The sequence below is a fragment of the Hemiscyllium ocellatum genome, chromosome 22 (genome assembly GCF_020745735.1).
Source record: "Hemiscyllium ocellatum isolate sHemOce1 chromosome 22, sHemOce1.pat.X.cur, whole genome shotgun sequence".
Lineage (NCBI taxonomy): Eukaryota > Metazoa > Chordata > Chondrichthyes > Orectolobiformes > Hemiscylliidae > Hemiscyllium > Hemiscyllium ocellatum.
Genome location: NC_083422.1, coordinates 10,237,294 through 10,265,037, shown reverse-complemented (window position 1 = coordinate 10,265,037; position 27,744 = coordinate 10,237,294). Strand labels below are relative to the sequence as shown.

The 27,744-nt window shown below is 41.9% G+C and overlaps 1 protein-coding gene across 1 annotated transcript; it reads left to right on the top strand.

Moving 5' to 3' along the window:
• The first annotated feature begins 897 nt into the window (after window positions 1–897).
• ube2d1b (ubiquitin-conjugating enzyme E2D 1b) lies at window positions 898–25,282 on the top strand. Its single transcript, XM_060841869.1, has 7 exons — window positions 898–1,026; window positions 19,457–19,520; window positions 19,616–19,647; window positions 19,737–19,814; window positions 19,907–20,012; window positions 21,127–21,220; window positions 23,443–25,282. The coding sequence occupies exons 1-7, from the start codon at window positions 1,003–1,005 to the stop codon at window positions 23,486–23,488; spliced, it is 444 nt and encodes a 147-aa protein (XP_060697852.1). The 5' UTR covers window positions 898–1,002; the 3' UTR covers window positions 23,489–25,282.
• Window positions 25,283–27,744: the final 2,462 nt, after the last annotated feature.

Genomic DNA, 27,744 nt, shown 5'->3' with positions numbered 1-27,744 from the left:
GAATGGGAATTGAAACCACAGTTCTGGCTTGGAAGGGAAAGTTCTATCTATAGAGGCAGAATCCCTGTGCATATTTAAGATCGAAAAAGACAGATTCTTGATCAGTAGGGGAAGCAAGAATTATGGCAAAGGTCAGGGAAGAAGGCATAAGGAATGTGGGATCAGCAATGATCTTATGGAATGGTGCAGCATGCTCGATGGGCGCATACACTACTCCTGTTCCTATTTCTTATGGTTTTATGGATTGCAGTTGGTCATGACTGAGAGGGAAATAATGAGAAAGTTATGTTGAAAGGATTAAATGGAGTATGGGAAGAGGAAAGCAATGGCCTGGTGGTACTGTTGCTAAACTATTGATCCAGAAACTCAGCTGGGGACCAGGTTCAAATCCTGCCATGACAGATGGTGGAACTTGAATTCATAAAGAATCTGGATTGTTGATTGTCAAGAAAACCCATCTGGTTCACTAATGTCCTTCAGTGGTGGAAATCCTTTGTACTTACCTGGTCTGGCCTACATCTGACCCCAGACCGACAACAAATTGGTTGACTCTTAATTCCCCTCAGGGCAACTGGGGATAATAAATCCAGTCAGTGACGCCCACAACATGTAGGTGTAAACAAAGTATATCCTAATTAACCTGAAGAGCCACCTTGAAACAGACTCATGGAGCTCTGGCTGCTCCTGGAGTGTTTCGGGGGATGTAGTTCGTGCGAGCAACAGGTTTATGGACCCAGTCGCCTCAGAGACTACAATCCCCGACATGCATCGCGCGGGAGTGCAGACGCAGGCGCAACCATGAGTCCACGCTGTACGTTGTACCTGAGGGACTACAACCCCCAACGTGCCTCGGTTGCGGGGGGAGGGGGCAGGTTACGTATTTCCGGTTGTAAGCGGAAGCGAGGTCGGCGGGCTGGAGGAAGGGGAAGTGGCAGCGTCTTCCTCCAGCCGGGCGACAAGGGAGCGGCTCCGAGCGCGGCGCGACCAACTTTCCTTTACAGTATGGCCAAGAAGCGGATAGAGAAGGTAAAGACAGCCACTGCGCACCGGGGTAAAGGGGAGGCGGCACTTGGCCTGGAGCCTCCTCCGGCCCAGGCTGGGCAGTTGAGACCCGCGTCTTCCCCTATTGTCCACCCTCACCGTCCCCGGGCCTGGGAGCTGGGGTGGGGATGGGATTGTGATGCTTCCCCCACCCACCAGCCCTCCGTGGAGCTCAGGCCTGGTGTCACTGCCACGTACAGGCCAGCTCACAAAGGGGCAGGGGCTGGGGCAGGGGCAGGGGCTGGGGCAGGAGCTGAGTTGGGGGGGGAATCCGGTTTAAAGTATAGACTTGGGCCCAGTGAGTTATATTACACGGAGCCCTGTATTCATTACTTCCTCCTCTCTCAATCTATGTCCTGAACCAAAAGAAAACCCACTGGCGCACACTGCCCTTTTCCCCCTCACATCCCTAGTTACTAATAAATGTCACCTAGGAATTAAAGCTTGAGAGCAACAGGCTATATCTGTGTTTTGTTCACTGATGTGTCAGATTTTCCCTTTCCATCACACATTGGATTCACCAAGTCTGTGCTGGCCAAGTCTGAAGGAACAATTCCACACCCCCGGCCCCAAAGCCTTCTCCCTGTCATTCTGCATATTCTTCCTTTACAGAGAATGATCCAACTCCCATATGAAACTTTGGGCTCTACTTTCAAGATGCACTTGGGTAGTATCATCCAGATCTTAACTACTGTCAACATGAAAAGAATTTGCTCTTACCAGTTCTTTTGCCAATGTGCTATAAATCTGTGACCACTGATTTTCAATCCTTTCACCATGAGAAAAGATTTTCTCTATCTACTCAGTTCACACATCACATGATTTTGAATACCTGTGAGACATCTGCAAGGAGAACAGTTTTGCCAATTTTTCTACACAAGTGAAGTTTCTCAGTCCTTGAATTATTCTTGTCAATCTTTACTGCATTGTCTAATGCCATCACCTTCTGGTGCCTGGAACTGGACCTAGTACTCCAATTGAGGTTAAGCCAGTACTTTATATTTAACATTACTTCCTTGCTTTTGTACTCTATGCTCATATTGATAGGGATGTAGGAATAGGCCACTTGGTCCTTGAGTCTGCTCTGCCATTCAACCTGATCCATGTGAACTCCTTCCTCAATACTATCATCTTGCATTATCTCCAAATGATTTGGTATCTCTGATATTTTTAGAAATCTGTTGATCTCTACCTTGAATGTACAGAATGACTGTGTTTCCACAACTCTCTGGGGCAGAGAATTCCAAAGAGTTGTACCCCTCTTAGTGATAGGTTCATAGAATACTTACAGAACGAAGTCAGTTGACCTGTTTACTGCACTGACCCTCTGATGAGCATCCCACCCAGATCTTCATCTGATCCCTGTACTAAGGCTAATGCATGTCGCTTGGAGATTCCTGAACACCATGGGGCAATTTAGCATTGGCAATCCACTTATACTGAAATGGACTGTGGGAGGAAACCAGAGTACCCAGAGGATTCCCGATGAAGAACTTATGCCCAAAATGTTGGTTCTCCTGCTCCTCGGATGCTGCCTGACCTGCTGTGCTTTTCCAGCACCACACACTCCACTCAGAAGAAACCCAGACATGGGCAAGCTCCACACAGATTATCACCCAAGGCTACAATTGAACCAGAGTTCCTCGTGCTGAGAGGAAGCAGTGCCACGCTGCTGCTCTAATTAATTATAAATGGCCTCCCTCTTAATGTAAGACTGCACACCCTGGTTCTAGAATGCTTTCCCCCCCCAAAAAAAAACTATCACCACCATCAAAGGAAGTATCCTTCTTGCATCTATTTGTCTGCTTCAATGCTATTACTCCTCATTCTTCAAGCCATAAGCGAATAAAGGCCCAATTTCCTGAAAGAACAATCCCACCACTCTCGGAATCATTCTGGTTAACCTCTCTTGCACTGTTTCTCAATGGAACTATGGCCTTCCTTGGAGAAGGAAACGAAACTGTACAGAATCGTGGTTGTAGGTGTGTTTGCTGAGCTGGCAAGTTGATTTGCACGCATTTCATCCCCTGTCTGGGTGACATCTTCAGCGCTTTGGAGCCTCCGGTGAAGCACTGATATACTGTGTCTTCTGGAATTTACTTGTTTCTGTTTCTCCTGCTTCTGGTTGCTAGTTTCCATTGTTCGTTGTAGTGCCCAGTATATTAGGTCAAGATTTATGTGTTTGTTGATGGAGTCTGTGGATGAGTGCCTTGCTTCTAGGAATTCTCTGGCTGTCCTATGTTTAGTTTGTCCTATGATCGTTGTGTTGGCCCAGTTGAATTTGTGATCCCTGTCATCTGTGGTGTCATCCTGGGGCCAGCTGGTCATGGCGCAGTGTGGTTAGTTGGTATTCATGGATGCGGATTGCTAGTTGTCTGCCTGTTTGCCCTGTATAATGTTTTGTGCATGGATTCTGGTAAATTACATAAGTCTTGCGCAAGTCTTTTGTCTTGTTGAGTTGTTGGCTGAGCATGGCTGTCAATTTATGAGCTGTCATGAATCTGTGGGTGGAGAAGTCTGGCTGTCAGTTCCGGGATGTTTTTCATATAAGGTAGCGCAGCAAGTGAATTAAGTCGAGACATGTCCTTGTTACGTTGTCTGTGTTACGACATGGCGGTGATTCCTTCTGCTAATTAAACGAAACACTCAGAATAGCTCACCTCATCTCGTAATCTGTTAAACTAAACTGAGTGACAGAACTACCCAAATTCCACTATTTAAAGTAAAAAAGTTATTCTTTAACTCCAAAACTGAATATTAAGCACCAACTATTTATAACTCTAAGCCTCTTTTGTCTTAAAGATTTGTTAACCACCTCCCACTCTATAACAAAATACTAATCCGATAGAGCCCCAATTGAATTTACAGCAACTCCATTTTCAAAACCAGACAGCGGCTGTTGGCTTCGGATGTCGATTCTCCTCTGTAGATCTCCCTGGGTCATCTTCAGTCTCCTGCTGCAAAGATATTTCATATGAAAAGGGTACCTTTATAGAGAGGGGGTTTTCGGGCCGACTGTCTGACAATGGCAGGTGGTGCTCTGGCTAACTGTGTAAAATGCCTGCTTCGCATACTCGAAAATATCGGATCACCTCATTGATCTGATGTTGTCAAAACAGTAAAATTCAAATTTGATTGTGTTTTGTTATCTTGGGCATAATTTAAACTCGATAAATTTGAACTGCTGCGAACTAGGTTACTACAAAGGGTAACGAGGGAGAGAATTGGGGCCCTCAAAGAGCAGCATGGCAGCCTTTGTGTGGAGTCACACAAAATGGGGGAGATACTAAATGAGTATTTTGCATCAGTATTTAAGGATATGGAAGATATAGACTGTAGGGAAATAGATGGTGACATCTTGCAAAATGTCCAGATTACATAGGAGGAAGTGCTGGATGTCTTGAAACAGGTAAAGATGGATAAATCCCCAGGACCTGATCAGGTGTACCCGAGAACTCTGTGGGAAGCTAGAGAAGTGATTGCTGGGCCTCTTGCTGAGATATTTGTATCATCGATAGTCATAGGTGAGGTACCGGAAGACTGGAGGTTGGCTAACATGGTGCCACTGTTTAAGAAAGGTGGTAAGATCAAGCCAGGGAACTATAGACCTTTGAGCCTGACTTCTGTGGTGGGCAAGTTGTTGGAGGAAATCCTGAGGGATAGGATGTACATGTATTGGGAAAGGCAAGGACTGATTAGGGATAAGAGCTGAAAATGTGTTGCTGGAAAAGCGCAGCAGGTCAGGCAGCATCCAAGGAGTAGGAGATTGACGTTTCGAGCATGAGCCCTTCTTCAGGAATGAGGAGAGTGTGCCAAGCAGGCTAAGATAAAAGGGAAGAGGGACTTGGGGGAGGGGCATTAGAAATGCGATAGGTGGAAGGAGGTTAAGGTGAGGGTGATAGTCTGGAGTGGGGGTGGGGACGGGGAGGTCAGGAAGAAGAGTGCAGGTTAGGAAGGTGGTGGTGAGTTTGAGGGTTGGGGCTGAGACAAGGTGGGGGGAGGGGAAATGAGGAAACTGGAGAAATTAGTTCATCCCTTGTGGTTGGAGGGTTCCTAGGCAGAAGATGAGGTGCTGTTCCTTCAGCCGCCATGTTGCTATGGTTTGGTGATGGAGGAGTCCAAGGACCTGCTTGTCCTTGGTGGAGTGGGAGGGGGAGTTGAAGTGTTGAGCCATGGGGTGGTTAGGTTGATTGTTCCGGGTGTCCCAGAGGTGTTCTCTGAAACGTTCCGCAAGTAGACCTGTCTCAATATCCCTGATTAGGGATAGTCAACATGGCTGTGTGTGGGAAATCATGTCTCACAAACTTGATTGAGTTTTTTTGAAGAAGTGATAAAGAGGATTGATGAGAGCAGAGCATTAGATGTGATCTATATGGACCTCAGTAAGGTCAACAAGGTTCCCCATGGGAGACTGATTAGCAAGGTACGATCTCATGGGAATACAGGAAGAACTAACCATTTGGATACAGAACTGGCTGAAAGGTAGAAAACAGAGGGTGGTGGTGGTGCGCTGTGTTTCAGACTGGAGGCCTGTGACCAGTGGGTTGCCACAAGGATTGGTGCTGGGCCCTCTACTTTTTGACATTTACAGAAATGATTTGGATGTGAGCATAAGAAGTACAGTTAGTAAATTTGCAGATGACACCAAAATTGGAGGTGTAGTGGACAGCGAAGAGGGTTACCTCAAATTACAACAGGATCGTGACCAGATGAGCCAATGGGCTGAGAAGTGGCAGATGGAGTTTAATTCATTTAAATGCATTTTGGGAAAGCAAATCTTAGCAGGACTTATATACTTAATGGTAAGGTCCTAGGGAGTGTTGCTGAACAAAGAGACCTTGGAGTGCAGGTTCATAGCTCCTTGAAAGTGGAGTTGCAGGGAGATAGGATAGTGAAGAAGGTGTTTGGTATGCCTTCTTTTATTGGTCAGAGTATTGAGTACAGGTGTTGGGAGGTTTATGTTGCGGCTATACAGGACATTGTTTAGGCCATTGTTGGAATATTGTGTGCATTTCTGGTCTCCTTCCTATTGGAAAGATGTGAAACTTGAAAGAGTTCAGAAAAGATTTACAAGGATGTTGCCAGGGTTGGAGGATTTGAGCTATAGGGAGAGGCTGAACAGTCTGGGGCTTTTTTCCCTGGAGGGTCGGTGGCTGCGTGGGTGACCTTATAGAGGTTTACCAAAATTGCGGGGCATGGATAGGGGAAATAGGCAAAGTGTTTTCCCTGGAGTTGGGGAGTCCAGAACTAGAGGGCATAGGTTTAGGGTGAGAGGGGAAAGATATAAAAGAGACCCACAGGGCAACTTTCTCACACAGAGGATAGTATGTGGATGGAATGAGCTGCCAGAGGAAGTAGTGGAGGCTGGTACAATTGCAACATTTAAGAGGTATTTGGATGGATATATGAATAGGAAGGGTTTGGAGGGTTATGCGCCGGGTGCTGGCAGGTGGGACTAGACTGGGTTGGGATACCTGGTTGGCATGGACGGGTTGGACTGAAAGGTCTGTTTCCATGCTGTACATCTCTATGACAATATGTTACATTGTTGTGGTTCTGTTCGCCGAGCTGGGAATTTGTGTTGCAGACATTTCGTCCCCTGTCTAGGTGACATCCTCAGTGCTTGGGAGCCTCCTGTGAAGCGCTTCTGTGTTGTTTCCTCCGGCATTTATAGTGGTCTGTCTCTGCCGCTTCCGGTTGTCAGTTCCAGCTGTCCGCTGCAGTGGCCGGTATATTGGGTCCAGGTTAATGTGTTTGTTGATTGAATCTGTGGATGAGTGCCATGCCTCTAGGAATTTCCAGGCCGTTCTCTGTTTGGCTTGTCCTATAATAGTAGTGTTGTCCCAGTCAAATTCATGTTGCTTGTCATCCACGTGTGTGGCTACTAAGGATAGCTGGTCAACTAGCAACGTGAGTCCACTCATCCATAGATCCTATCAACAAACCCGTTGACCTGAACCCAATATACCGGCCACTGCAGCGGACAGCTGGAACTGACAACCGGACGCGGCAGGTACCAATCACTATAAATGCCGGAGGAAACATCACAGAAGCGCTTCACAGGAGGCTCCCAAGCACTGGGAATGTCACCTAGACAGGGGACGAAACGTCTGCAACACAAACTCCCAGCTCAGCGAACAGAACCACAACAACGAGCACCCGAGCTACAAATCTTCTCACAATCTTTGAATATGTTACATATTCGGATTTTGCAGCACACTGACTGCTGTCAGTCACATGACAGAAGCCTGCATTAATTCAATCTTAAAGATACAGTACACATCAAATAACGTCTGTTAGGCATCTATGGATGAAGTTGTGGGGATATTCATTCTTGCTGAACACTTTGTAGAAGTGTTCTTCTTCTCTTCGTAGCTCGAGAGTGCGCAGTGTGTTGTAGCCCTTTTGAATTGGGTCCTAATGCAGTTTCTCTTGTGTGTGTTTGGTTGTTGTAATTCAGGACCTGGTCGTTGTGTGTGGTTTTCTTGTACACTTTAGTGGTGCATTCACCACTCTGTGTGTTCTTTGTACCGTCACATCCAGGAATGGGAGTTTGGTTTCCACCTCTCTGGTAAATCTGATCCTTGTGAGTATGTTGGGTGGGGCTTGGGAAAAGGTAGGTGAGAAGGCAATAGTGAGTAATTGTTGGTGGGCAGAGTGGAGCGGATAGTTTTGAAGGAAGATGGACAGTTCAAGAAGGGGTTGCCGAGTTGGAAGGTTGGATCGGAGATGAGGTGGGAGGATCAAAGGATTTTTTTCATATCTGGCAGAGGTTTTCCTGCACATCCACCCACCTCATCTACTGCATCCATTGCTCTTGATGTGGTCTCCTCTACATGGAGGAGAGAGGATGCCAACTCACAGAAGGTTTCAGGGTACAGCTCTGGGGGACACGTACTAAACACCCCATCACCCTGGCGCAGACCAAGTCTTGGCCCACCTCTACTGCCAAATGAAATTCTCCCACTGGAGGAAGAACGTCTCATCTTCCACCCTGTGACCCTTTAACCACATGGCATCAACTTCACTGGGTTCTAAATCTTCCTTCCCCCGACCTCATCCCAGAAACATCAACACTCTGATTGCTGTGCTTTTCCAGCGCTGTCCTTTTCTACTTGATGTCTGCAGTGTAGACAGCATTAGTACTGTAGCGACCATGGCCTCGGAAGGGTGATGGAAGTGCACAGGCCATTTAATGTATTTCCCATCCCCTTAAATAAATCAATGTACCGGACCAAAGGCAATGAACTGTTTTCACATTACTGTCTAAAAATATCTGGCTATATTACTGGACTTTGTGGCTATCTTACCGTTGTGGGAGGAGTGAGTTTTGAGGTTCTGGATGTAGGTTTGCTTGCTGAGCTGGGAGGTTTGTTTTCAGACGTTTTGTTACCGTACGTGGTAACATCATCAGTGAGCTTCTGGATGAAGCACTGGTGGTATGGCCCACTCTTTATTTGTGTGTTTAGGTTTCCTTGGGTTAGTGATGTCATTTCCTGTTCTTTTTCTCAGGGGGTGCAAATGGGATCCAAGTCAATGTGTTTGTTGATAGAGTTGACACAATGTGTTGTCAAACAAACATGTTGACATGGATCCCACTTACCATGCGCTGAGAAAAAGAACAGGAAATGATATTACCAACCCAAAGAAACCTAAACACATAAACAGAAAGCGGGCCATGCCACCAGTGCTTCGTTCGGAGGCTCACTGATGATGTTACCTCGTGGTGATGAAACATAGATTCATAGAGATGTAAGCATGGAAACGGACCCTTCGGTCCATGCCGACCAGATATCCCAACCCAATTTAGTTCTGAAAATAAACCTTCAAGCTTAGTGAGCAAACCTACGTTCATTGTGAAAATATTAAAATTATATTTAAATAATTGGGTGTGAGCATAAAATGGTTTTCAAGGACTGACATCTCTTAACAGTTGACATTCTTAAAAAATGCAACTTGCAGGTGGTTTCAAACACTTTGAGTTGTTCATGGAAAAATGTGTAAACTAAATATTCACAGTTCTAATACTTTTCCTTTGTACCTGCAAGTTTTCGCACAAATCGTTCCTGCAATATTAAGGTTATTGCAAGATGCCAGTCTTGTCTTTGTTTAGTTTGAATAAAACCTGGAGGTAGTAGGTTCATGATCCATGTCAGGACTGTTGAGAAGAGGGATTTTGGACTGAACTGGAATGAGTAGATGATACCAGAACAAGCAGCTGAATGAAGTATTGATGCTGCTTCACAGTTGGCAACAAATGACTTCATTTTGATTTCATAATTTAGAGCATAGAACAGTACAGCATAGAGCAGGCCCTTCAGCCCACGATGTTGTGCCGACCGCTGATCCTCATGCACCCTCAAATTTCACTGGCAGTCCTTTGGAAATGAGTGTTGGATGGAATCTGCATGCAGTGAAAAACACGGATAGAAGTAATACTTTCATGTGGACCTGCTGAAGCTTGAAGTTGCTGACTTTGAGAACTTTTTCAACTGTAGCCAGGTAGCAGGCAGCTTTTGGAATACTGTGAAATATATCGTACGTACTAGCAACCCTTCCACCCCACTTTATCTAGCCCTCTCATGATTTTGAAAATCTGCATCTTAACTTGCTCCTCTCCAAGGAAAAATGTCCCAAATGTATGCATTACTCCAACTGAGGTCTAACTAGTGACCTTTACCAGTTCAGCTTATACTCTATGCCCTGTTTAAAAAGTCAGGATACTGTATGTTTTATTAATTGCTCTTTCCACTAGTCCTGTTACCTTCTGTGACCTATGCATATATGCAAGCAAGTGCTCTACTCCTGCACCCATCCAGTACTGTAGCTCCTATTTTATGTTCTTCCTATCCAAGTCCATCACCTCACTCTCCTCCACATCGAGCTTCATTTTCCACTTTTCTGCCTACTCCAGCAATCTGTAGAGATGGAACATCTTTGCAAAATCAATCTGATGGCTGTGACCTGGCAGAGAATGTAAATGGTCAAATTTCTAAGGTTTAGGGCTAATATGTTTGGGTTCAATTATAAGGCAGAGTAATCTAAAATAGCAAGCTCAAGGGCGAGATGGAAAGCTGTAGTTTAGAGCAAATAGAGAGGTTAGAGAAAATTTTGTGAAGGAAAGTACAGATAGGGTTCTGACTGGACTTTGCTGCCTGAAGATAAACTGAGTTAAGGCAAAGATTTGTGTTCAAAATAGGGATACATAGAAAATCTTAACTTTGTGTTTAAATTCAGGAAAGGTGCATTCTGCGTATCTAGTTGGAGCAAGGCAGTGATCTCTGGTCAGCAAACAGTGACCATAGCTAGTAAAGATCGCATTGAAAATAGATAAAGACAAACGAATCATTGTTAGGTTATAAATTTGTTCATGTTAGTAGGTTGTAATGGGGCCGAGTCCAGATTACCTCACCTAAACGAAGGTTATATCAGACAATGGACCAGCAGTGAGAGAGGTTCCAATACAGTATACCAGTTTGTTACATGATATTACATTGAGTAACCGTTCAAGATCTGCGCGAGTGGGGATTCAGCAGATAAAAAGAGAACTTGGACCAAAGATTGTCAAAAATCTTCAAAAGAGTCACTGAACAAACAAAACAGAGGAAGATGTTTCAAAGCATGAAGGGAGCAAGAAGTTGGAAAGCCACACACAGTCTGATCAAAGACTAACAGTCAACATGAAGGAAGTGTGGATGGAGTGGTGTTGCTTGTAAGCATGTAAACAAGAGGATAGTCAAAAATTTGATCATTTTGAGGCATAGGTCTTCCTGCATTTAACAGAAAACATCAGCATTACTTTAATATGTATTCTACCTCCGTTTCCCCATACAGCATTGGTGAAAGCTGGACTGTAAACATGCATAATTGTGTGGAAGAGCCCAATTGGAGCAAAGTATGAAATCACTAAAAGGTTTATGTGACTGGTGATAGGAAAATGTTTTTGGTGTGATCATAGCCATCACAGAATATTCCAGAAGCTGCTGGTGCAGGCAGTGCCCATAATCTTAGAGAAATTTTTGAAAACTGAGTCACGTGAAAGGGTGGAGGCGGTATGTAACCTTACAAAGCTGACTGTATTGCTGGATTGGAATGTAGGGCATTACTCTGTATTTGTGTGCGCAAGTGCTGACAGTCAGTTCCCGAAGCAATTGTTACATTTCACAAACTCTTCAAAACCTTCATTGAACACAAATGTGACCAAAATACCAAATTGCTTTCCTAAAATATCTTTGATTGAAAAAAATCCTGAAATTACTTTGTGTCTCAATGTTTAGGATGCGATTTTAGAGTCATAGAGCATGCAAGCAGACACTTCAGTCCAACCAGTCCATGCCGACTGTAATCCCAAACTAAACCAGTCAAACCTGCCTGCACTTGGCCCACACCCCTCAAAACATTTCTTGTTTATGTACTTATCCAAATGTCTTTTAAATGTAACTGTGCTCACATCCACCAGTTTTCTCTGGAATTCATTCCACGTACAAACTATTTTGTGTTTTTAAAAAATAAATTCTCCTCATGTCTTTTTAAAATATTTCTCCTCTCACCTCAAAAAAAATGCCCCCGAGTCTTGAAATCCCCCGCCCGAGGGAAGGCATCTGCCACTCACCTTATCTGTGCCCGCTCATGATTTTATAAACATCTAGAAGGCCATCTTCTAACCTCCTACGTTCCAGTGAAAAATAACTCCCAGCCTATCCAGTTTCTCCTTGTAACTCAAACCCTCCATTTGTGGCAACAACCTGGTAAATCTCTTAAGAACCCTCTCCAAAATATCTATTTAATATTTATTTACAATTCACAACATTTGAGACATAGGTGATCCAACAGTGTCACATTTTCATTGTTTGAATGGCATTTTGGTTTTTAAGTCACTAGCGTGAAAATTATTTGTTTTTCATTAGAGGCTGTTTTGAGCGTTATGAAGAACAAATCCAGAAACCCACGATTGTACATCCAATGCTAAAGATTAGTTATAATTTTTGAAATCCTGCTACACCTTATGCTCTTTATAACAGTGCTGTATAAATCTGTCAAGTATTGAATTGTATGTAGTTCACTCTTCTAAAATACCAAATCAGTTAATTTGGCTGATTGAGTCAAATCTATTCAGGGCATTTTGTTTTTATTCAATTGAAGTATGACCACTCGGTTGACAGCCAGTTCTGTTTGGCATGCTTAGAGTTGATAGTGCAACAAAGTAAAAGCCAAAGACTACAAATTAATACCACCATAGCAGGTCAGTCAGTTTACATGGACAGGTCAACTGGGTGAATGTTTTGGACTGTTGCCACCAGCAAAGAATCATTTTAATAGAATAGGGGAGAGGAAGAAGTGTAAGCCGGCAACCACATAGTAAAAGAACGGGAAATAGACAGTGTAAACAGTCTTCTCGAGCCCATGGGGGACAAAAACAATCTGAAATTGAAGATGTCGAATGGAGACTTTGAATAGCTAAAATAGTTGGAGGTCCCTCAAAGTGAAAATATCAAAAGAGGTACAGATTGATTAAAAACACATTAAAAGCACTAAGCTTAGTGCACTTTTGTAGAATCACACTTCCCTCAACTTCAAACTCATTTGTTTTCCTAACTGTAACCTCCTGTAAGCTTCTAATTCTTCCCAACTTCACACCAATTGCATTATCACCATGAGTCTACAAGTTTGACAATGTGCTATCTAATGGGAAAGCTCTTGTATTTATAAACAATGACCTCAGTTGCCATAAACAATGCCAAGAGCAGTTATATGGCTAATCGCTAGGAGAAAGTGAGGACTGCGGATGCTGCAGATCGGAGTCAAAAACGTGTGGTGCTGGAAGAGCATATGGTTGAAACATTGACTCTCCTGCTTTTCGGATGCTGCCTGACCGGCTGTGCTTTTTCAGCACCACACTTTTTGACTATAGTTAGTCATTCTTGTTTTAAGGGTGTTTTGTTAAGTTATGTAAAATATTGTATCTTCTGCTAGAATTCACAGGTTTAAATTCTGTTGAGGAATCATTGTGATATGTGTTAACCTCTGTTTGTTTCACACTAATGGGAAAGTGTGTAAGTGAGGGACAGTATTTTATGGAAATTATTTGAATCATATTTAGTACTTGAGCAATTTTGTGCTAAAATAAGATGGATGGTGTTAAATTACAAGGATCTAGGCTGTTAGAATTAACAGGTGCAATGAGAGATGATTCATTTTGGGAGGAAGGGTGAGAGAGAGAATTCAAATTCATAAAGAGGAACAGCGATCATCTGTGTGTTTATCAGATTAATGCAGCTATTAATGAACCACATGGAATCCCGAACTTGATAAATGAAGGTATCAAGTCCAAAAGCTTGAAGATTGTGCTAAACGTAGAAAAAATACTTAGTTGCAGTATGATGTTCAGAATCAGACAACATATTTAAAGAAAAATATCGAGTTGGAAGGGGGTATAGAAGAAGAAGAATGATTTGTTTTGGACAGACTGGAGAAGCTGGTGGTGTTTTTGAGCAGAAAAGGTTCAGAGAACGTTTGATAGAGCTGTTTGAATTTATAAAAATTTTTTACAAGAGTTAATAAATAGAACCCGTATCAGTATCAGAAGTGTCTAACCAGTAAAAAGATAATTGGTGACATGAAATTCCTTTTTAACATGTTGAGTGTTTAGGATTTGGAATGCAAAGTCTGATAGGGTAGTTTGTGCAATTTAATAGTAATCTTTAAATGGAAACAGGGAAAGTAATTTTAAGAAGAAAATGGTTTGCAGGTATGTGAGGAGCATTGAGAAAAATTGGACAGCTCTGTAAAAGAGCTGGTGCATACTCAGCAAACTGAAAGGCTGCCTCCTGTTCATGTGTTCCTTGAGGCTAGCTTTTGAATTTGAAATAGGTCATTGTTCTCTCATGGTACAATCCATGACAGGTTTCACCTTGTTTCTGTCACTGACTTGATATTGGGGTCAAATTGCATTTTGTGTCACTTATCCACATTTTAGCATTAGTGTTCCCATTTAAGTTATCTCTAAGTGTTGCACCTTAATTTTTAATGTATAAACCTTTGATCCTCTTGAGGTTAATTAGTTTTTGTGGTCCAGCTGTAACTCACTTGGCTGTGCCTCTGTTTTTAGATAGTTTTTTTGGGACAGTGAGTGAGCCTTTCACAATCTGTGTCCTTTTAGGTAGCCTGTGAAATGGGGGTCAGGCTGCATGCAGACAAACCAGCAGCAGCAATCTGCTCAACTTGTCTACACTGGAAATGGCAGCAACGCAAGGTAGCAGCAATGTTATTGTGTTGGAAATGACCACAGAAAAACAATCATATTTGCTAACTAGGTAGAGTACCCTTTGATGCTACCGACAGCTTTGGAAATTAAGGATGAAGCTCCTTATTTTTGTGCAATGTTTCACGGTTACCACCACCCCCCCAACCAACCCTTGAAAGCACCGGCGTATGCTGGGGGACAGTCCAGCAGATACTGGCCATCACTCAATATCTCGCTGAAATTGCCCCTCTTCATATGTGGAGCTTGGTCGTGGGTTTGGTAAGCTGCTTGACAGCTGAGACCAGTCCTGTCCACACACCCACTTTACGGCAGGACCTGGGAACCTGACTGATTTTACCTACCCTTAGCCTGTAGGTGCACAGGCTCACTCATGCTCACCTAAGAGTTATCGGATAACTCAGCATTGACTGGGAATGGGATCTGGGATGTTCTGGTAGGTATAGCTCAGTCAAACTCTATAATCAACTGAGCTATAAGGGAGTAAAAAATGAGGTCTGCAGATGCTGGAGATCACAGCTGAAGGGCTTATGCTCGAAACGTCGAATTCTCTATTCCTGAGATGCTGCCTAACCTGCTGTGCTTTGACCAGCAACACATTTGGAGCTATAAGGGAGATAAACAAATCAGTATTTTGTCTCATAAAAGGTGCTGTAGTTCATCCCATTTGTAAGAATGTTACTGTAAAGAAATAGTTTGAATGTGAAATTCCTGATCTACTCTACGTGCATGTCTCATTTTGTTTTTTTCCTTCAGCTCCCGTAATACACCTGGAAATGTTGGCGTGGTCATTGCTGATTTTATACATCCTCCATTTGTATTGTAAACCTCTATATTGGTCATATTTTTCACTCTTCTCTATCAGTCCAGTTTGCAGTTGCTGCTCCTAGAATGTAATTGACTGCTTAAATCACTCAAGATAGTCTTTTATTTGATTTAATCCCTTTACAATAAAACATCTTTGTAGTTTTCTGCTCAGTTTCATCAGCTGCTTTCACACCTCCAATTCTTTCTTGTGGATTTTGACAGTTGGAATAACTTGTTTTTTGTACCCTCTGGTTCTTGAGTGTATTAAATTTAAATAAATTTAAAAAAAAAAATAAGGCTGCCAGGTGAACTCAGGTAAGTGGCTGTTCTGAGCAAAGCTATGGTTTAAATGAAAGCTACCAGCCATTTCTGGTCCTCCTTTCTGATGGAACGACCTTCCTTCTGTAACATCATTTCTGGGCCTGGCCCCTCTTCCAGACCTGGGCCAGTAATTCAAGCCCCAACCATGTGTCCTGAACTACTAGCCATACATTCTAAAGTATTTTTCTGCCCCTCCAGTTGATTTGCCCTGCAGTATTTTCATGACTTGCTCTTCCATGTTCCCTCAGTTGTCCCTTCCTCCCATTTCTCTTTCCTCTCTTCACTTCCAAACCTTGGATTCTAAAGCTTCCCTACTCCAGTTTCCTATCATTTTTAAAATAGCACAAGCTTTAAGTGAATGACAATAGATTGTGTATGGGTGTGTTCTGCCATTAGTTGTGCTTCCAGTATATGCGAATCCTGCACCTGAAGAACTACTCTTTTTTTTTATCTTTCCCCTCTCACCTTAATCCTATGTCCTCTAGTTCTGGACTCCCCGACCCCAGGGGAAACACTTTGCCTATTTACCCTATCCACACCCCTCATAATTTTGTAAACCTCTATAAGGTCACACTTCAGCCTCCGACGCTCCAGGCAAAACAGCCCAAGCCTGTTCAGCCTCTCCCTGTAGCTCAGATCCTCCAACCCTGGCAACATCCTTGTAAATCTTTTCTGAACCTTTTCAAGTTTCACAATGTCTTTCCAATAGAAAGGAGACCAGAATTGCATGCAATATTCCAACAGTATCCTAACCAATGTCTTGTACAGCCGCAACATGACCACCTAACTCTTATACTCGATACTCTGGCCAATAAAGGAAAGCATACCAAACTATATCTACCTGCGACTGCACTCCAAGGTCTCTTTGTTCAGCAACACTCAATTAAGTGTACAAGTCCTGCTAAGATTTGCTTTCCCGAAATGCAGCACCTCACATTTATCTGAATTAAACTCCATCTGCCACTTCTCAGCCCATTGGCCCATCTGGTCAAGATTCTGTTGTAATAAACTGAACAGGCTGAAAAACTACCAAGTAGGTACAGTCAAGATTAATCATTCAGAAAGGAACTGATTGTGAAATATATTTGTGTTTGAAATGTTGAATGTTGTAGTGGTTCTGTTCGCCGAGCTGGAAGTTTTTGTTGCAAACGTTTCGTCCCCTGTCTAGGAGACATCATCAGTGCTCTGGAGCCTCCTGCGAAGCGCTTCTTTGATGTTTCTTCCGGTATTTATAGTGGTCTGTCCTTGCCGCTTCCGGGTGTCAGTTTCAGCTGTCCGATGTAGTGATTGGTATATTGGGTCCAGGTCGATGTGTCTGTGGATGGAGTTTGTGGATGAATGCCATGCCTCTAGGAATTCCCTGGCTGTTCTCTGTCTGGCTTGCCCTATGATAGTAGTGTTGTCCCAGTCGAATTCATGTTGCTTGTTGTCGGAGTGTGTGGCTACTAGGGATAGCTGGTCGTGTCGTTTCGTGGCTAGTTGGTGTTCATGTATGCGGATTGTTAGCTGTCTTCCTGTTTGTCCTATATAGTGTTTTGTGCAGTCCTTGCATGGTATTTTATAAACTACATTAGTTTTGCTCATGTTGGGTATCGGGTCCTTCGTTCTAGTAAGTTGTTGTCTGAGCGTGGCTGTTGGTTTGTGTGCCGTTATGAGTCCTAGGGGTCGCAGTAGTCTGGCTGTCAGTTCTGAAACGCTCCTGATGTATGGTAGAGTGGCTAGTCCTTTTGGTTGTGTCATGTCCTCGTTCCGTGGTCCATCTCTTGGGCATCTGTTGATAAAGTTGCGCGGGTATCCGTTTTTGGCGAATACCTTGTATAGGTGTTCCTCTTCCTCTTTTCGCAGTTCTGGTGTACTGCAGTGTGTTGTAGCTCTTTTGAATAGTGTCCTGATGCATTATTTTGCACCAACATGAGCAAAACTAATGTAGTTTATAAAATACCATGCAAGGACTGCACAAAACACTATATAGGACAAACAGGAAGACAGCTAACAATCCGCATACATGAACACCAACTAGCCACGAAACGACACGACCAGCTATCCCTAGTAGCCACACACTCAGACAACAAGCAACATGAATTCGACTGGGAAAACACTACTATCATAGGGCAAGCCAGACAGAGAACAGCCAGGGAATTCCTAGAGGCATGGCATTCATCCACAAACTCCATCAACAGACACATCGACCTGGACCCAATATACCAATCACTACAACGGACAGCTGAAACTGACACCCGGAAGCGGCAAGGACAGACCACTATAAATACCGGAGGAAACATCAAAGAAGCGCTTCGCAGGAGGCTCCAGAGCACTGATGATGTCTCCTAGCCAGGGGACGAAACGTTTGCAACAAAAACTTCCAGCTCGGCGAACAGAACCACTACAACAAGCACCCGAGCTACAAATCTTCGCACAAACTTTGAAAATGTTGAATGTTTTTCCCAGAAGGGCTGCACGCTATTCAGGCACCTAGGATTTCTTGCACCCATTACCAACTCGAAGATGTCTTTAGATAATTTCCCTGAATGAACTAGTGCACTTGGCTTCAGCTACTAGAATGTGACAGAGGGATCCCTTGCTTTTAAATCTGTGTGCCACCACATTTTAGTGTGTATATTGGTGCATGGATTTTATTTTTGATTCATGATTGTTCTGAACTTTGCAATTCTTGATTGCAAAAGAACATTCTTAACAACTCTATTCCTGCTTCATCTCAGGCCTTGTTGCTACATCACATATACTGGACTGGTCTGTTCCCTTTTGCCTGGACGCAGTTAATTGACATGAGGAAGATCTGGTGGATGAATACAAAATAGAACTTGTGCTTGAAAGGTCTTACAAAACTCCAAGTAATGTCTGAATGTCATAAGATTAATTTGAAAATTGCAAATTAAACACCAGTGTGTCGATAGTACCTTCCCTGCATAAAGAAGGTTCATCTTTATGCTAGGTTGTAAATATTTTACTTTGAACTAGAGACTGATATTTTGTTTAATTTTGCGAATGCACTGCAGTATTTAGGTTAGTGAGATGTTTTGCAAATACGTGTAAGAAAGTTGCTGCCTGTTAAGTTCCTACCATGATGCCCTTTATTGAATGCTGGTTACGGTTGCACAGTAAAATAAATCCTCTTTCTTTCAAGTATACCCAATAACAGGTTTCTGGTTGTGATAGATGAAAATCACTTTCTGGCTGATGTGGTGGCAGGAAGGTAGCTTGTTTTGGAGCACAAGAGCTGTTGCAGTTATTGTCTTAAGATTAAAACAATTGGTGTTGCAACGATAACTCTAATAAGCAGATCATTACAAAATATGTGTCTTTGCTGTCTTTCCCCAAAAGAGTGTTGAAAAATTATAAGTGTGTCCAAGATACTTGGGGTCCCTAGAAATGGAATCTATATCATTATTTTGTGACATTTGTACAGCTACTGTTATATTGGATGCATTGTGAAAGCAGTTCTGGAAAATTAATTCTAAAACTGACATTTACAGTATCCTACTACTAATGTTTCTAACAGTTTTGTTTAATTGTTAGAATATATCAACTAGAAGTTGATGAACATTCAGTTGAAGACCAACGTGCTAGGATTACATTTCCATTCTGAAAAGTTGTGTCTCACTAATTTATCAGTTTGCAGCAATGTGTCGTCTTACTATGCATCACTGTTTCTTTTCAATTCACCCTCAATATTTTTAGTGTTTTGGTACTCAGGTTGTGGCATTCTATGATCTAAGGATTGACAAGTCTTGGCTTTCTCAGTACCTTACTTATTCTTCAGCCTCTGATTTAAGTCAGGTTCAAGTTCATTCTTCAAACATAAGCAATAATTATGTCCCTACACAAACAGTTCAAAAATATTTCACAAAGCATCTTGCAGTTGTGTTTGTGTGAACCACAGTGTCAGCATAACCTGTAAGGTACTGTGTTAGACATTATTACAGAAGACGATTGTAACTGTTCTTTGTTTTTGCACAGGGAATGACTTTGTTGGGGTAACAATGATATTTTCTTTTGGTCATTTAGGAATTAAAGGACTTGCAACAAGACCCGCCAGCTCAATGTTCAGCAGGTCCAGCGGGAGATGATAGTAAGGGTTCTTTTTAAGATTTCCACTTTCAAATTTATTTTCAAAGGAGATTTTATTCTAAATATAGCTTAATATTTCTTGCCTTCAATATTTAGTGTTCGATTGGCAAGCCACTATCATGGGACCTGTAAGTAGCTCATAATTTTCTTGTGTTATTCAAGTTTTCTGTGAAGCCCTGTTTGTGTTTAACGTGTGGGATTTTCTTTTCCCCCCCAGTATGACAGCCCGTATCAGGGAGGAGTTTTCTTTCTTGCAATTCAATTTCCTACAGAGTACCCTTTTAAACCGCCAAAGGTAACTTCCATTTAAGATACTATGCACTTTGGAAGGGAGGAAAAGTAATGTTATTTTTTCCAGTTGTAACAGTATTTTTTTCTCTTGTGAAGGTTGCATTCACAACAAAAATATATCATCCAAACATAAACAGCAATGGCAGCATTTGTCTTGATATTCTGCGATCACAGTGGTCACCGGCATTAACAATATCAAAAGGTATGAACAATGTTCTTAGTGTTGTACGGTTACTTTCTTGAATGAATCTATTTTCTTTTAATAAAATCTCGAAGAGATTATTGATTAACGTGGTCAGCCAAAACAAAAAGCCCTTTTTGTTCAACCAAATAAGCATTTAAAAGTTGGAGGGAACCATTTGAAATATAAAGACCTGGTATTGAAGCCCAGGCTAATGAGTAGTGTCCTGATAGCTGGCCAGTCTCCATCTATCTCCCATTATGGCTCTCCATTCACAGGGTAGAAGTTTTCAACTAGTAAAGTTGTGAAGACTGCACGTTTTATGACAGAGAAAGTTCACAACAGTGGACAAAGCGTTAATGTATACATTGGAGAAAAATGGGCATGGATTTTCCTTTGGAAATCTAATCTCTCTAGCTCATCTGGTACAAAATGCGAGACACAGGAATATCAGAAGAATTAGGGGTGAACTTAGGTGTCTAATTCTGAGTTGTTAAAAGCTGAGTGCTTTATCTCACATGGCTCTTGAGACAGATTATCAAAACATTGCCTAGAATAGAATTTGACTGACAAAGAAGAGGACCAAAAGGTTTGTGTTAAGGATATGGATCTGGGGTTACAGTAGATGTCTCTGGTGTTCGAGCCCAAGTACATGCGAAGCTTCATTTCTGGTAGACCTGATGTTTGTTTTCTTGTATTCACTGCAGTTTTGAGGGAATGCAGCATTGTTGGTGCCATATTTCAGATGAGATTTTCAACTAAGGCCACAACAGCCTTATGAGGTGTGCATACAAGATCCTCTATCACCTATTGAAAAAAAGGTGGGGACAACCCTCCTGGTGCACTGGCCAATATTCATCCATCACGAGATCACTAAAACAAAATAACTGGTTGCTAATATTGCTGCTGTAAGAATGTGCACTTAGACTGACTGCTATCTGACTGATATGTTCACTTATGCAATAATGATAGCACTTCAAAAGAATTGCATTGACTGTGAGACGCTTTGCAATGTCCTTTAATGTGCAACATAATTTTGGGATATAGTCTGAATTACACTGATTCATTGTGTGATGCTTGCTTTTTGCCAGCTGTCGTTTGAAGAGTAATGAGCATTTTTCTTCTTTCTGGACAGTTTTGTTATCTATTTGTTCACTCCTATGTGATCCTAATCCTGATGATCCACTGGTTCCAGAAATTGCAAAAATGTACAAAACAGATAAGGAACAGTAAGTAGCATCTGTGGAATTCTGAGCATCACCCAACAGTATAGTTTAATCAACAAGGGGGAAAAACATAATTTGTCATATTTATACCTTTTATCAAAATGCCAGCAAAAATCCAGCAATAGCTTTTTGCTCCTATAAAAATGCTGGTTAACTGTTGGATTATGTGAATATTAACGGAAGGTGCTTTGTAACTAATTACTTCAATCAACTGGAGGAAAATTACATATATTTTATTGTAAGTGTATTTGATAGAGTCAGAGTTTTACAGCATAGAAGGAGGCCCTTCAGCTCATCATCTTTGTCCCAATCATCAAACATCCATCTGTTCTAGTCCCATTTTCCAACATTTGTATGCTGTGGCATTTGAAATGTTCATCTAAATACTTAAATCCCCTCTCAACCTCCTGCACCTTATTTTAAAACTGTACTATATCTATGACCATCAAAACCTCGCACACCTCAATCAGATTCTGCTTCCCCTCCAACTACTTCAGCTTTCTTTGCTTTAAGGCAAACAGCCACGGTCTATCTAGCCTGGTTTCATAGCTCAATTTTCCCTGCAAAATCAATGCTATCCCAAGTGGAAGTTATCCTTTTTAGTAATTAGCTTTTAATTAGTAATTTGTAATGATTTTCTAACTGTAGTTTCCTTAACATAGATGTGAGGCTGACTGACCTGTAGTTTCTTGGTTTTTCCCTACCAATTCTCTTGAATAATGTTAGTTGTCTGACATCTCTCCTGTGCCAAGAGTGTATGAAAGTTAATATCAGAGCCTTTGAAATCACCTCCCTTGCCTCCCACAGAATGGCTGCTGCTGTTCAGTGATTTCTGACCTCCGGCCTGAGGGAGCCAACATATCCTCCCTAGAGTTATGTGCAGCTATCGAAATTCCTGGCTGTGTCTCACTGTTTAATTGCCCACTACTGTTCTCTTTCTCTTTCTGCTCACCTTGAATGAAATACACTCTTGGGCTTTCATGCCTAGCTCATTTGTTCTGACTGATGGTTACCCATTTCCACTGCATGTGGGGGGACCACATCTAAAAATATCTACGACTTTGATACACCTGTAATTGTTAGCATTTATATTATTTAGAAGAAGTATTTTAAAAACCCTTGCATCTGATTAGATTCACATAAAGTGCAGTTTCTGATTTTCAATGACTGAATTGCTAGAGAAAAACTGAGACCAACGAAGATTCATTCCTATTCTGAAGATTTTGTCCTGTTCTCTCAATCCTTCAATATATCTCTGAAATGCTAATTCTTTGTACAGGCTAGCATCTCCTCTTCTCACTGTAGGGGAGTTGTAGGGAGACTTGGTGTCAGTGGATGTATTTCTGTTTGTTTTAGAGCAAGGCCATTCTCTCCAGGAAAATCAGCTCCCTGTTCGATAGTGTTGTTATACACCTCTGGAGCAGGTGGGACTTTAACCCAGGATTCTTGGCTCAGAGGTAGGGACACTACCGCAGTGCTATGAGGACCTTCACACATTTTTTTTTGTGGACCAATCCATGACATGAACTAGGTTTATGAAGAAGCCAAGAATGTCAACAAAGCTGTAGATTACCCCTCTACTTGCTTCAGCACTAAAACTTGGTTATGACTAACTTCCCATAAACTTGTAGGGAAGCCTCCATAGCACTGATTTCAGAAGATGTATCAACGAGGTACCTGGAGAAAACCCATGTGTTTTAAGTGAGCTCCCAATCTTTCTGTTTTAGACTGCAGAACCAATTGAGGTAGGTGCTGCTGGAGAAGACTGAAATAGATGAATTGGAGAATGCAGATCAGTTGGCATTATTGCAGTCATTTGAACATTGTTATCGGTTTATCTGCCAGAGTTACCTTAATACGAGGTCCTCCAGTTAACTTTGTGTTTGGTGAAATGCCAGTTTAGTACTAACAGGAGTATTAAGTTCAGGTGTATAAGATTTTATTAAGTTACATTCACTGAAGTTTGTATGTTAGAACTGTTAAAATCCATGGACTTCATCTAAAGCCTTTATACAAATAGTCATCTGGTTGTACAAAACAGACTCTACTTGCCAACAGATCAGCACTCTCCACTCCAACACTATAAATGTTGGTTTCACCTGAAAGTGGTATTTTTGAGAAATGTCTTGATGAGTGCAAGATAATGTCTCTTCAGGGTTTTTGGAATCACTTGTGTCTATATTTTTATTAGTGAATTTTATGCTAAGTTTGTTTCTGTTTGATAGATACAACAAGTACGCAAGAGACTGGACTCAGAAATATGCAATGTAGAATTGGTGTTGGATATACTGCAACCATCCAATAGAAGAAAGTGACAACACTATTTGTTCCAATTGAAACACATGGAGTTCACAATAAATATCCATTGTGGGCGATAAGTACTGTAAATTTTCTTAAGTGCAAACAAAGTATGATTGTTTTCAAAACTACAAACTGTTCTTGCAGTAATTGCTAAATAAGCAATGACGTTTACCAATAAAATTCCACATAGTGGTGTTTTCTCTGTTCTGACAAGTGTTCCAGTGCTAATTCTGATTTGTTATCTGGTACAACTGCTAATTCTATGCATTTTGGGCTGGTATTAAGTGTTTTGAGTCAGTTTTCTTTCTCTTTGCTGCACATGTTCCAAGATGTTGGTGAGAAATACGGGGATAAGCTGGTTGCCAACAATGATTTCAATGTCAAAAACTGCACAGGTACAAATGTTGGCCTGCCCATTGTCTGTGCATTCCATTCACTTACTGGAAGTGATGGAGGTGCATCAGTCTCTTGTTCAGACATGGAGTCAGTTTTTTTTTAAATGTTGTGCAGTTGACCAAATCACTCACCAAGCCTTGTACAATGTTGCATCAACCAGACGATAACAGATTGAAAATTATCTCTTGTAACCATCATAATTAGAATAGTAATTTTCAATCTGGTTTAATGTCTTTCCATTAGGAATAGAATTGTATGTCTACATGGTGCTGGCTTTTTCTATTTAACGTATATAAAGTATTACCTACCTCTGGTAGAATGTATTTTTCCTTGCCTATTATCCATCTCACTGATTACAAGATTGTTTTGGACCCCCCTCTAATTGGTTTGCCACACTTACTTGTGTTTATCCAATTTGAAATAAATTTGCTTTGTGAACGATTTTGCATTAAATGGTAAATTAAATCACAGCCAATTTTCCAATTGCCTGGATTCCTTAAGTTTGAACCAATGCGTCAGAGGCAATTTAACAACGAATATCTGGATTATTTAGAATATCGGTGAAATCATGTATAAAAATTTATTTTGCAACCAAAGTGGATGATGCTTACTACAAACCTTGAATCACAACTGAACTTCTGACTGTATAGATGTGACTAAAAAATGCACCTTTTTCTCTAAGCTGAAGAACTGAAATGCTGCACTTGTAATTAAAACAGTTGGACTGTTTTGCCAGTGATTTGTCTTTTGTTTTAAAAAAAACTTTTTTCTGTTTTGTCTGACTTATTCATCTTTACTGAAATCTGCAGAAGTCTGTATATTAATACATATTATTTTGCAAGGTACGTATCCTGTTTTGTGATCCTTACCCTTCTCCAAAGCCAGTTTTGTTTTGCTTATTTGAAATATTAACCCTGCCTTTTCAGTGTTTTAACCCACTGTCAGAAGCTCTAAATTTGAAACCCTACCTTCCTGTCTCTCCACTAGACTGAGTGTTTCTAGAATATTTCATTTTTGATTTGATTTCCAGAATCTGTGTATTTTGCTTTGTTCAGACTGATGTTTCACAGGGGCTGGCCCACGATGAACAAAAGCTGGATTAGATTGTCAAATAGCCACTTTGAAGAAGACTTTAAGGCAGTGCCTGTAGGAGTTAGGTTTTTCAGTGATATCACTGGCTGAGAAATGCAAAGCAAGAGATGAAAAGGAATTTCTTGTAAAAGAAACACGCGAGAGGGGCTTTTCTCCACTTCTGAGAACTCATGGCTAATTGTGCATATCTGTTTGATTTTAATTGTTAAAACCTAAAGCAAAGTTACCAGGCTTGTGCAACTTTCACTTTTTGTCCAAATAAAAATGTTCACAAAATTTAGTTCGTTATTTGTATTCTGTATATTTTGTCTAGGTTTGTTTCAACATTAATACTGGTATTCTCTCCCCCTCCCTCCACTAATTTCTGACATGGTAACAGCTGAGCCTTCAGAACTTTTAAAACTGTGGTTGTGCATACTGTATGGTGTTTACAACTAAACCTTATTTCTAATATATATAAAATTGAACTTGTGTGGCAGAACTACACAACAAAATACACACTTTGCTTCAGAAGCTATTTGGCATCATGCCAAGGGAAGTAGTTAAAAGGTTCAGTCACATTTAATAAACCTGGTTGAAATTTGAGGAGGTAACTAATGTGGTAATTATAAATGTTATATCTTCTAATCTGAGTTAAAATCTCGATTTCTGACCCATATCAGATGAAAAGCTGTGCACATCTTTACATTATTTTTTAAGCCAGGTAGAACCTACCTAGAAAGCAAATAGAAGATCAAGGCAGTGCAATACAAGTTGCCTAATCCCACAATAGAAATGTCCAATACTCCCATCAAACCGCACCATGAAAGAATTGCACAAGGATTAAGGTGCAAATAGGCCATTTGGACCTTTGAGGGTGCCTCATGTTGCTGTGTACTGTCCATGGTGTGAACAAAAACTAATGGAAGCTTTTGCAAAACGTTTAAGCTGTACAAGATTTAATTGACCTGATATTATCGGACTGCAGATGGGTAGAAATAATAGCCATTTTACTTCTGTCCCTTTCTTTATCCTCTTTATAACTATTCACCCTCTTGAAACTTAATTTTGTAATGCGGTTAGATTCCCCATAACCCTCAAAGGTTGTCAACTATCTATATATTGTCTCTACACACAGCTGCTGCCTGGCCTGCTGAGTCTGTCCAATGTTTTTTTATTTTTATTTCCGGTAGCATCTGCAATTATTTTGATTCAGTTTTCAACAGTCTTGGACTGAAAACCATACGGATGTAAAATGGAATTAACCAGTTTCCAAATCTCCCCACCCCAATCTCATCCCAGGTCCAGTACTCCCTCTCCACTCTGTCCCCTTAACCTCTCCATCTTCCTTCCCACCTATCTGCTCCACCCTTCCCACTGACCAATCACAGCATGGTGGCTCAGTGGTTAACACTGCTGCCTTATAGCACCAGGGACCCGGGTTCGATTCCCACATTGGCCCACTATCTGTTTGGAGTTTGCACATTCTCCCTGTGTCTGTGGTTTTCCTCCCACAGTCCAAAGATGTGCAAGTTAGGTGAATTGGCCATGCTAAATTGCTCATAGTGTTAGGTTCATTAGTCAGGGGTAAATGTAGGGAAACGTGTCTGGATGGGTTACTCTTTGGTGGGTTGGTGTGGACTTGTTGGGCTGAAGGGCCTGTTTTCACACTAAAGAATCTAATCTAATCATAGCCACATTCCACCCATCATTCCCTCAGCCCCATTTCCCTTCCCACTCCCTGTTTATCTTGCAACCTCCTTCCCCTCCCCCAGTCCTATTGAAAGGTCCTGTTGACTCCCTTCGTCCTCTGCTAGATCTTTTGTGCTTTTTCCAGTTCAACTCTATCCATTCTGGAAACCATGGATGCAAGTTATCCCATTCTATTATGAAATCAGTGAGAATGGAGTGCAGACAGATAGAAATAATAGCCATTTTGCTTCTGTTTCTTTTTATGACTTCAACCCCTTGATGCATAATTTTGGAAGGAAAGCAAAAGAGTGTGCATGCTGCAAATCTGAAATAAAGGCAAGGTGCAGGAGAAACTCGGCGGATGTGGTATCATCTGGCATCCCACATGGTCAGTGCCCTCCAGAGCATCTCCTCCACTTTCTGCACCTCTGTCCCTGACCCCACCCCTTCCCTTGTCCTCACCTTCCATCCCACCAAACTTGGGAAACAGCACATCATCCCCTGCCATTTTTGTCACCTACATTCAGACCCCACCACCAAAGATATATTTCTCTCCCCACCCCTATCAGCATTCTGCAGAAACTAATCCCCTCTGTGACTCCCTCATTAGGTCCATGCACCCACACCAACCCACCCTCCACTCCTGGCCCCTTGCCAATGCAAGAGGTGTAAAACCTGCACTACACTCCACCACCTCCCCCCCACAACCACCAAACTCAGCCCCAGGCCCCAAAAGACTCCTTCCACATCCACACACCTCTATCATGTCCCTTGCTCTGGATGTGGTCTCCTCTACATTGGTGAATCAAGATGCCAATTCTTGGAACAATTCAGAGATCATCTCTGGGACATACGCACCAATCAAACCCACCGCCCTGTGGCTGACCAATTTCCCCTCCTTGGCACTGCTGTCTTGAACTATCCCACCTGTCAATCTTCCTCCCCAAACTATCCAGTCTGACCTATCACCATCACCCCTCAACTGCATCTACCTATTGTCTTCCCCATCCCGTGCCCCCCCCCCCCCCATTCCTGATGAAGAGCTTATGCCTGAAACGTCGATTCTC

Bases quoted from the DNA above. Each gene is read 5' to 3' on its own strand.
- ube2d1b (XM_060841869.1), top strand. From the start codon at position 1,003: ATGGCCAAGAAGCGGATAGAGAAG. The intron at 20,013-21,126 runs GTATGAACAATG...CTTTCTGGACAG, and splicing joins GGCATTAACAATATCAAAAG to TTTTGTTATCTATTTGTTCA. The intron at 21,221-23,442 runs GTAAGTAGCATC...TCTGTTTGATAG, and splicing joins TACAAAACAGATAAGGAACA to ATACAACAAGTACGCAAGAG.